Consider the following 11,405-nt stretch of genomic DNA (forward strand, 5'->3'; position numbering starts at 1 on the left):
CTGCATTCGATGCATCCTCAATATCAAGAAAACATCCGGGTATTTTCATGCGTCCTCTGTACTTGCGTTCTTGAGAATTGGAATGAACTTCGACTGTTAATGATGATGTAGAGCAAGGACACGAGAACGCAAGATCGCTTAAGAACGCATATTGAGAAACAGCCACTCGCATCACCCGGAAGACGACTTTGACATTACCACAGGGTTTCCAGTTAAGTGTACAATACACATCAGACCTTTAGCCAACATTCTGTAGGTGTGACGTCTGAGGCTGATACTACTGGCGCAGTAACATCATCACCTTTTTTTTCGAGTCCGCGTCCAGGTTGCGCGCGCACACGTCCGCACAGCTTTTCAATTATACTCACCGCGGCTACACGCGGATGGCCGCGTTCTACACTATATGCAATACAAATGATTTCTTATTCAAATTATTACTCTACCAGGCCATCAGGGCAGCACTGATTTGGCGACATTTACAGTACATTAAAACATTAGGATAGGTGAAAAAAGTAACCGATCCACCTTTGCAAACACAGTTTAGAACAAACATCAAGACAACAAAGAACAGGAATCAAACATTATCATGCTCCACAGCTTTCTGTTCTTGGAAAAAGTAAAAATTAAATAAGAAAAACGATATTTCTATAATTATTTGTAGTGGAGTGTCCTGTCTAAATATTTTCACGCACATGTGCTGTTGTACACGGACTGTATGCGCACTGTCCGTGTGGTCTCAAATTTTGGGCTGCACGCGGACCCTCCTGATGACGAAAACGAGGTCGTGTGGATGGCGCGCATACGCGGACGTCCCTAGTATACCTTCGGCTTAAAGGAATAGTCTACCCTTTTGCCATATTAAACTATGTTATTACCTCAACTTAGACGAATTAATACATATCTATCTTTTTTCAGTGTGTGCACTGTACAGCGTGTTATGAATGTGTTAGCATTTAGCCTAGCCCCATTCATTCTTATGGTACCAAACAGGGAAGCCACCAAACACTTCCGTGTTTTCCCTATTTAAAGACTGTTACATGATGAGTTATACCAGTAAGTACGTGCCACAAAATAAAACTTTTTTTTCGTCTAGGTTGAGGTAATAACATAGTTTAATATGGCAAAAGGGTAGACTATTCCTTCAAGTGCTCTTCTGCCATACAATAAAGTTCTCATTTTTTTGTCCGATTAAAAATCGCCACGTTTTATTTAGTGCCACCATACTTCCTCGTGTAACTACTCATGTAACAGTCTTTAAATAGGAAAAACATAGAAGTGTTTGGTTGCTTTTTAAATTCATCCCTGTTTGGAGCCATAGGAATGAATGGGCTAGACTAAATGCTAACACATTCACGACGCGCTGTACAAAGATGAAGTGCACACATTGAAAAAAGACAGGGATGTATTATTTCGTCTAAGTTAAGGTAAGAACATAGTAAAATATTGAAAAACTGTGTAGTTTTCCTTTTATATCTATTGCAAACATCACATTACAGCCAGTGACCAGCTAGGATTTTATTTCATTAATCTCTTTATATCTTTGTATTTTATGTTTATATACATATTTATTTGATTCATTTTCTTAATGGCACTTCTAAATGGCATTAAATTGTTAATCACAGCCTTATCTGTCTTTACTTCCTGCCACAAAGAGACACGAGGTCTGTCAATAAATTGAATGTAAAAAGAATGTAATATTTTAAAAAATGCCCTCATACAGGCACGTTATCAAGAATGTCAGTAGTAGGTTATATAAGGACACGGGTGTGTGTTTGTGTGTTTTTTGCAGATAGAGATGAGTGTTTGCTTTCACACTATTGCATGCACAGATGTGTCAATACTGCTGGCTCTTATTACTGCCAGTGTAATGATGGCTACCAGCTTGCCAACAACAATCACAGTTGTGTAGGTGAGTGACCTTCTTATACACACATGCCCACTCACCTCATTCCTCACATCATCTCTTTCTCTTCAGTAATATACAGATGGGGTCCAAAGTTCTGAGACCACATTGAAAAAACTGGCAATGGAGTAAGACTTTTTTTCAATATTTTTTTCTTACCCCATTGGCAGTTTTTTTTGCTTGTTTTAGGTTAAAATTCCCTTAAATTGTATAAGTTTTGTAAAATTTAAGAATTTTTAGATATTTGTACTAAACAAAAACAAAAATTCTAAGTAAGAAAGTAATTTTTTTTGCAGTGCATTCCTGCACATCTCTGGCAAAGAATTTGTGCCCACATACTCACAGCACTGCTTTGATTAATTGGACAGGTGTTCAGGTATGAACTGCTTTCTTTCAGGTCCTGTCATATCATGTCTGTACGGCACAAGTCAAGAATTTGTGTACGGCTCTCCAAAACTTTCCAAATTTGTTTCAGCTTAGATGAGGACTTGTTTTAGTTTCATGCAGCATCACTTGGATATCTGTGCCTGTTCTTCCCGTTGACTTCTTACTGACAGGACTGGTGGAAGAAATCAAGCCTGGCTCTTTCAATCACTCAAATCTGATTAGCAACTAAAATCTTACTTAAAAACAAAGTAGACCGTTATGTTTCCGAAAGGGTCATAGAAGTAATCTGTGGCTTTATCTGTAAAGGCAAATTTTAAAAACAACACTCTTTGATAGTAAAACAGGGTTTCTGTGAATAACTTTGATTTGTGTTTCAGATGTGAATGAGTGTGATCTGATTCAGCCGTGTCATCATCAGTGTTTGAATCTCTTGGGCTCATATATTTGTCATTGTGATCAGGGTTATGAACTCAGCTCAGATTCAATCTCATGTGTAGGTTGGTGATTTGACTTTATTCACTCTATACAGCGTGTATTTCACTCCATTAAAAGATGGCAGAATGATAGCAGCGTTTTTATTTGACTCGACTTGCACTTGTGTTTTGTTTAGCTATGTTGTTTTGTTGTGTGTGCACAGACATCGACGAGTGTGCGTTCTCCACTTACATCTGCCAGTATGTGTGTATAAACCGAGCAGGTGGATATTCGTGCACTTGCCCTGAGGGATATCAGCTGCAGGGAACAAGAATGTGTCAAGGTTTGAGCCTCCTCTTCTAATAAATATTAAGCTCTTCATAGCCTGATCTCTCGTCCACACCCATACATTTCACATCAGCACAACATGGGCCAGGAATTTCAACCACATGATCATGGAAACAATGCAGCGCTCCCAGGCTAAAAAAAATCACCAGCATTTTACTTGTAAGGCCGACTTTTGTGGTTTGATGCTTTCCTTGTCATTACTATATTTTCTTTGTATTAATAATAATTTTCGAATGATTTTTAACGACCACAGAGAGTCAGGTTTAACGTCTCATCCGAAGGACGCTGCTTTTTGACAGTGTAGTGTCCCTGTCACTATAGGCCCTTTTACAGCCCACGTGATCAAATAGTTGTGCGTGCATTTTGGCAACGGAAGTGGTGTTGTTCCCCAGTGATTCTAACGTGTTAGCAACTCAGAAAGTTTATCAAAACGGTTTCCCAGCATCAAAATGTCTAGTTTTTGGTTGCACTTATCGATATTCCACCAAGGGGCTTAAGTGTTATAGGATTCCGACAGGATCCTGCGGAGCCTGTGATTGCAGGCGATTAAATGTGTTGATTGGAGCGAGGACATAATAAAAAATTCAGCTGGTGTGTTCCTCCTTGTATGATTTCATTTGACTTTCGGACCTGAGAGTGTTTTTATAGTGCCTTGTTCCCTTATCATTACATCCATAACCCAGAATGACTGAAGATTTAGTATAGCAAATGCAACAGTTTGTTCTCTTTGTTATTAAAGACATGAACGAATGCGACGGAGGCCATGAGTGTAGAGATGACGAGATGTGCTGGAACTATTACGGCGGTCATCGTTGTTACCCACGGAACCCATGTCATGAGCCTTACGTTCTTTCATCTGAAAAGTAAGTCTGGTGTTTATATCCTCAGTTAACTAGAAATGTAACGGTTATAAACCTGCGGCGGCTAGACATTTTAAAATGTTGTCTTGATGTCTAATCCCATGGAACAGTAATACACTTGCTTTAATTTCTGCAGTCGATGTTCCTGCCAGTCTGCGAGTGCGTGTCGAGGCCTGCCACTGTCTATTCTTTACAAATACATAAGTATTCATTCAGAGCGCACTGTACCGGCAGATATCTTTCAGATCCAGGCCACATATGTCCTCTCCAATGCACACTACAACTTCAGAATCAAAGCAGGCAATGATGGAGGAGAGTTCTTTCTTAGGGTGAGTAGCCAATCAAACCAATAGAATTCAGGATTAAATAATTCCTGCCTATTCCTGATTTTTAAATCTAATATCGAACATACAATATTATGCTTTTTCCATTTTTCAACTGTTCAGCGTGAAATGCACGGGTGTAATGAAATGCTCCTTTAACTTCAATTAAATTCTATAGAGCACTTCACAGCTTTGCATTGTTGGAAAGTAGCGTTATAAAAAAACAATCTGCTTTTGACTGCTATATCATTGATATCATTGATTGTTTGTTGTAGAGATTGAGCAGCACTGGTGCGATGCTGGTCTTAAATAAATCTCTAGAGGGTCCACTGGAGCAGATTGTTGATCTGGAGATGATCGCTCAACACAAAGTGTTAAACTTCAGAACAACTTCTTTATTACGTCTCACCATCATTGTAGGGCCGTATCCGTTCTAACTACATCTATACTGGACATTATACTACATCTATACTGGATAGTACATACATATAACACATCTATACAGTACATACATTCAACGCATTTATACTGCACAGTACATACATACAACGCATCTATACTGGACAGTACATAAATCCGTACAACCTATCTATACTGGAACGTACATATGTACAAGGATCTTTACTGGACAGTACATATATACATACAACCTATCTATACTGGACAGGTCATAAATGTGTACAATGCATCTATACTGGACAGTACATACGTACAACGTATCTATATTGGACAGTACATATTAGGGCTGCACGATAAATCGCATGTGTTTGTCACGCGCATCTCGTCAGTAATGCCGGTTCCTTGATTAGTATTAAATCGCCATCAGCTGTTTTCAGATGGAGCTGATTTAACTACACAGAGCCGTAGTTCACTGACAATCGGGGCAATTTTGCATTAATTATCGCGGATGTATCGCCTGCGATATGTATGCGATATGGCCCAGCTTGTCAGGGAACTACGGCTCTGTGTAGTTAATGTTGCGCCATCTAAAAGCAGCTGTTGGTGATTTAATACTAATCAAGGAACCGTCATTACTGACGTGATGCGCGTGGTATCGCATGCGATTTATCGTGCAGCCCTAGTACATATATACGTACAACCTATCTATCCTGGACAGGTCATACATACGTACAATGCATCTATACTGGACAGTACATACATAAGTAAAATGCATCTATACTGCACAGTACATACAACCCATCTATACTGGACAGTACATACATACAATGCATCTATACTGGACAGTACATACATATGTACTGTCGTGGAATTTTAGCCGCATCAAATAATACTCACTAAGAGTCAAAGTCAAGGATCACACAGACACACTGTCGACAGAATTTTCTTTGTCTGAATTTTATATATTCTGCAGAATAGGCTCTCACCCCCATGGTGCAAGAAGTTTAAAAACCTAAGAGCCCCGATCACAAGGTTGAAGACACATTTATAGTAAGATGCTGAAACACGTACAATCATCCGTTTCTACGTCATTTAGAAGATAGCCTTCAGTTGTCAGTGATTAAGAGCAAAGACCGTTAAACATAATCATAAAGGACAGTACATGCTGGTACATGATGTTTAAGTCCTTCCTTGGACATTGTACTTGCTGAAAAGACAGAAAGAGCATAATTCTGTACGTTAGCAGAAAAACATGATCTCCATATGAATCACAATTTGTGAGCTTCAGATTGTTATTAAAAAATGAAAAATAGGATGAAAAATAAAACATAATAATATGAAAATAAAAGCATAATAAAAGTCCTCGACTACACTCCTCCCTTTTTATGATTTATTCATAACTTCATTTACTGTCATCGTTACGTAGCTCTGGTTATTACCCTTAACCATAGTGTACATATAGTTCTGTGCAGTTGCAAAAGTAAAAATGCACACACACATAGTATGATCATGAATCTCATTTTTGAAAGAAGAAAAATAGTTTGTTTTCTTGAAGAAATTGAGCACAGTTAGAGTTGGGGTCGTGAGCCCTTGATGATTCCGGATTGAGCACAGTTAGAGTTGGGGTCGTGAGCCCTGAGCACAGTGAGAGTTGGGGTCGTGAGCCCTGAGCACAGTTAGAGTTGGGGTCGTGAGCCCTTGTTGATTAATTTCCTTTGTAGGTTCGGGTTTGGTAGTACCACACGGTGTAGTCGTGCCAAGCTATCCTGCTTTCTTGTTCGAATGAAATTATCTTAGTGTCTAAATGAATGTGGGGTCTCAAAGCTGGTGTTGTAATAACAGTTATTAAGCTGCAAGCGTCGTGTCGATTACCCACATTAAAGATGTCGTGTGCGTGTGTCCAAACCAAACCCAGAATACTGGAGTCGTCCTCCAATACCTTGTGAGCTGTTGCAGTTTTCTCGTGTCGTTCTTCGTATAAACTTGCAGTATACAGGTATCTGTGGTTCCCACCAATACGAAAAAGTGGTCCGTAGCAGTCGACTAGCCGTCCTCCCTTTGGTTTGCACCTTGCAGTCCAGGACCAACCCTCCGGCAATGGGCAACGTGCACCCAGGTGGCACGCTCCGCGACTTTCACGGCAGTGTGAGTCGTCAGCAGAACCTGAAATGGCCCCTCCCACCGTCTGGCTTTCCAGGATTTCCTCCTGAGGTTCTTTACCACCACGTAATCCCCTGGTTTGATGTTGTGTAATCGTTCTTCTACTGGACGGGGTAGGGCTGATTTAACCTGCTTTGGAGATATTTTGAAATACAGAGGACATAGAAATACAATATTGCAACATGTCATTTTCATTTTGAAGAGTATCGCATGTCACCGTGGTCCCCATGTGTCCACCTAGCAAAATGGGAATAAAAATGTTTAGGTAAGCAAGGTTTTTGATTTGGACCCATCCAAATCCCTTCAGGAGTTTTGGTTGCTCCACACGATTTCCATAGAGCTATTTCTGTTGGAAGAGAAAATGTTTGCATGCTTATTAGTAACTCCTGTGGTGTTTCGGCTTCCTTTTCCTGGGAAATCTGTGTAAGAGAAACGTTTTTGTTAGTAGTCATGAGAGATGCTTCCGCATCCGTGCGTGCATTTCCTCTGGAGATCACGTCCTGTTCCTTGGTGTGTGCTTTGCATTTGCACACAGCTATTTGAGAAAGGAGTAAAATTTGTTATAGGAGAGAAACTGTCAGTAAAATCAGCAGTCAATGTAAATGGTTATAGATTGATTAGTAGCAAGTTGACAAGCTTGTGTTAGTGCATGCAATTCAGCCACCTTTGCAGATTTCTGAGGTGGTAAGCATCCGGATTTCACTACTTCAAAGTCAGACACAACTGCCCACCCCATCCTATCTATGCCTCTGTCATCTCTGGAAGAGGAACCATCCACATAATATGTGAGGGTGCATTTAGGTATGGGTGTGTCAGCAAGGTCAGGCCTTGGTGTGCATACTTCCCGTAGGGCAGACAAACAACAATGTGGTGTACCTTCACCAGGTGTAGGTAACAATGTCGCCGGGTTTAGCACTGTACATCTTTCAACTGTGACATTAGACATCTGAAACAATGCACAGGAATAACGCAGCCATCTTGCTGCAGACAAGTGAGATGTGCGCTGTTCAAGCCCTGAGACATCCTGGTAGGCCCCTGGCCACCGCATCAAGGCGTCCTGAAAAATATGCAACTGGTCTCAACTTGTCACCATGTTCTTGTAACAAAACAGATGTCATACAGCCATTTCCTTCATCCACAGTTTGAACAAAAGGCTTTTTTGGGTCTGGCAAACCTAAAGTGGGTGCCTGCTGTAGTGTCTGTTTTAGTTCCACAAATGCCTTTTCAGCCTTCTCTGTCCATTCTACCTTCTCTGATGGTGCCAAAGGTTTCTCATAAATCATATCATGCAATGGTTGTTGCATCTCAGAATAGTTAGCAATAAAAGTCCTGCAATAAGATGTCATACCCAAGAATGACATCACCTGTTTCTTTGTAATGGGTTTTGGTATGTTAGCTATTGCCTCTATTCTCTTTGGAGAGAGAGACTTACCCATAGGTGTAATTTCGTGTCCTAGAAAGGTTACTTTCTGGACAGAGCACTGTACCTTTTTGGGGTTGACCTTATGACCTTCCTTAGCTAGATGAGTAAGCAGCCGTATGGTGTTGTCTGTGTACGATTGCTGAGTCGGTGCTGGCACCAAGAGGTCATCCACGTACTGCAATAAAGCAACATCATCATCCAACACAAGTTTCTGTAATGAACAATGCAATGCATTGAGTTTGTAAATAGTGCGGCTCTCGCTATACCCCTTAAATGTAAAATCAAACCAAAACTGGCTATCAGAATGGACAGGAACTCTGAAAAATGCACTTGAAATATCCACTACACTGAAAACCACTGGCCATCAGCTGGTATCTGTGAGAGAATTGTGTAAGGGTTTGGCACGTGAGGTGCTCTTGCTTGTACCACAGCATTTCCTGCTTGGAGATCTTGAACAAACCTCCACTCTGTGGGCTGACCTGCATCCCTGACCTTTTGTACAGGAAAAATGGGTGTTCTCACAGGTGAGTGTGGGCAGGGAATAATTATCCCAATAATGCCTAAAATACTGGCCTTATCCCCTCAAGCGCCTCCCTTTTCAGAGGATATTGGGGTTTACATGGTCTATAATCACTCTTTGGGGTGATAGTTACTGGTTCACACCCTTTAATCAAGCCCACATCATACTTGTCTTTAGCCCACAGGTAATCAGGTACATTGTCAAGAACTTTTTGCGGTAAATCAATACTAGCACACGTCATGTGTACTGACAAACTGTTTTGTGAGTTGAAATCTGCAGAAACAGCTTTCTGTATTACAACTCTCTCTCTCTCAGCCATGAAAAAGCAGCATAATCTCTTCTGTGTGCTGATAACTGCTCTGAGAACTGTATGCTATCTGCCAATGGTTCCCAATCAACAGCCTCGCTGCAGGCCTTTGCAAATTCACCTGCATTTCTAACGGCTGACTAGTATTTTTTGCAATGGAGATGTGGGGTACTGAATTGTCAAAATCAAAAATTTGTTCCTGCTTTTCCTGTCAACTGAACGAGTGCCACACACCATGAGTCATTCCAGCATATATGGGTTAAAGTCAAAACCCTCTGTCTTTACAGAAAACCATCTCTCTTGCCACTCTCTTTCTGTTATGTCAACAACATGAGCTTGTGCAATGCATGTTTTCAGCTGGAATGACCTCGCTGGCTTGTGGCAATCTTATCTTCCCTTCAGCATGCAACTCTTCATTCAGAAAGGCCCATTCATACACATATACAGACAGAGACATACATATAGATGACATTCTGGGATCCCAACAAGAAATATTCAGGCCTTGGTTGTTACATAAGATGCTAGCATTAATTTTACACATCAAATCCCTCCCCATGAGGTTTACTGGACACGCGTCAGATAAAAGGAACATATGCATAAACTTGTTACCGTCATGCATACAACAGAGTGGAGCAGTAAATTCTTCCCTCACTATATGCCCCGTAGCACTCATAGATGAGTTAAACTGCCCACTCAAGGTGACAAATGGGAATTCATCTTTGCGTTTGACAGAGTTAGTCGCACCAGAGTCCACCATAAATAACAATACCTGTCCCTCAACCATTATTTCTTCGAGAGGCAGTTTAAAGTATGCCTCTCGATTAAACATCAAGCAAAGCAAGTTCTTCATTGCATAGAGCGTTTCTTTCCCTTTCACACACATCAGAAAAAACAGAATCAGCAAGCAGATAATATGGCATTTGAACCGCAGAAAAAACAAGATTGGACTTACCCCCTTCCGTCCGATTCTCTCTTTCCCCCTCCTGGCTTCAGTCCCCTTTTTCTTTACACCCCGCAAAGTTTCCCGCGTCCGCCTGGGATTCTGGTTGCTCTGGAGAATTTAGGAAATGAAAACATTGGTTTTTCAAGTGTTCTTTCTGTCCGCAATACCAGCAAATCTTCTCTCTCTGATTTTCTTGCCACTGCTTTCGCTCTTTTTCTCTCTTTCTCTTTGTTGCCAGTTCTCCTGGAAACATTGTCCTTGTGAAGGGAAACTGTGCTGATTATGTCGTTGCTGGCCCCATTCGCTTATCTTGACAAAAGCTGAAGATAGTTGTTGATTTGCCTTTCTCTGCTGCTTTCGTTTTTCTTCATGCAGGCGTTCAGCATGTAGAGAATGTGTAATGACCTCACTCAGCTTTCCTGATTCCCATCTGATGCAGGTTTGCTTCACCTTTGTTGAAATTACAGGTTGAAGTTCCCCGAGGAACATTTGCTTTTAGGTAGGATTCCCAGGATGTTACCTCTCCGGTGTTGATGTTTTTATCTGGACTTCCTCCTCTTCCTCTTCCAAGATGCTGTCGAGGAGGATTGGTGGGTTTAGCCCAGGTGATAGTTCTTGTGCTGGCGGTGGCGGGGGTGCAGTTGGTATTTTTGGTAATGCTTCTTGTGCGGGTGGTTGTGGGAGTCTTCTTGGAGGGGGTTGGAGATCACCGTCTAGAAGAGGTACCTTTGTATAAGAGAAATGTACCCCAGGTGGGGTACGTGCAGGTGCATATGGAGGAGGAAAAAAAACAGAAAGTTAGGTTCATCATGTAATGAATCTGATGTAGGAAAAACATTTGCTTAATGTTTAGCTCTGACTTAGTCTGAGTCAGTTCGTCCTTGGTTCTTATCTTACTCTGTGCTCTCATTTCTCTGCCATCCGCAATGATCTTTTCCCTTAATAAAGTGAGTGCTTTTACACTCAGTGTTCCTTTAGGAGGAAAATCATACCTTTTCTCCCAGATTTTACGCTTTCCAACGCCCCCGTGCCCTTTGATTTGATCACTCGATCACTCGAGCATACACGCCATTTTCCAGATCCATTGACTTTGTACTCCCTTTCGAATTACCCTGACCCATGGTCACGAACGAAATAACGCTTACCGTATTATCTATTCAGATGCCACCACAACGGTTCTTTTCCAGATTCCGTCAGCTTTGACTTCAGAAATGGTTGAGACTCTCCCTTCCCTTAGGCCTGGGGTACGGAGCCCGAGACCTCTTGTCTCAGGGGTGATCAGTCAGTCTCTCCCAAACCTGGAGTCTACAGCTGTGGAATCCGCATCCTCGTCGCCATTATTGTCGTGGAATTTTAGCCGCATCAAATAATACTCACTAAGAGTCAAAGTCAAGGATCACACAGACACACTGTCGACA

The 11,405-nt window shown here is 41.4% G+C and overlaps 1 protein-coding gene across 11 annotated transcripts in view; it reads left to right on the top strand.

Annotated features, from left to right (window-relative positions):
• Nucleotides 1-4,966, top strand: part of efemp1 (EGF containing fibulin extracellular matrix protein 1) — a 19,427-nt gene extending 14,461 nt beyond the window's left edge. For 10 of the 11 annotated variants that reach the window (XM_065249770.2, XM_065249807.2, XM_065249835.2 and 7 more), the window contains 6 exons: nucleotides 1,790-1,909; nucleotides 2,668-2,787; nucleotides 2,928-3,047; nucleotides 3,792-3,915; nucleotides 4,049-4,241; nucleotides 4,511-4,966. In XM_065249770.2, coding sequence (XP_065105842.1) covers nucleotides 1,790-1,909; nucleotides 2,668-2,787; nucleotides 2,928-3,047; nucleotides 3,792-3,915; nucleotides 4,049-4,241; nucleotides 4,511-4,672 — 839 coding nt within the window. In that variant the 3' untranslated portion in view covers nucleotides 4,673-4,966. The remainder of the gene's footprint in view (nucleotides 1-1,789; nucleotides 1,910-2,667; nucleotides 2,788-2,927; nucleotides 3,048-3,791; nucleotides 3,916-4,048; nucleotides 4,242-4,510) is intronic. The other variant, XR_012335551.1, reaches the window with a different exon arrangement.
• The last annotated feature ends 6,439 nt before the right edge of the window (nucleotides 4,967-11,405 follow it).

The sequence above is a fragment of the Paramisgurnus dabryanus genome, chromosome 20, assembly GCF_030506205.2.
Source record: "Paramisgurnus dabryanus chromosome 20, PD_genome_1.1, whole genome shotgun sequence".
Classification (NCBI taxonomy): domain Eukaryota; kingdom Metazoa; phylum Chordata; class Actinopteri; order Cypriniformes; family Cobitidae; genus Paramisgurnus; species Paramisgurnus dabryanus.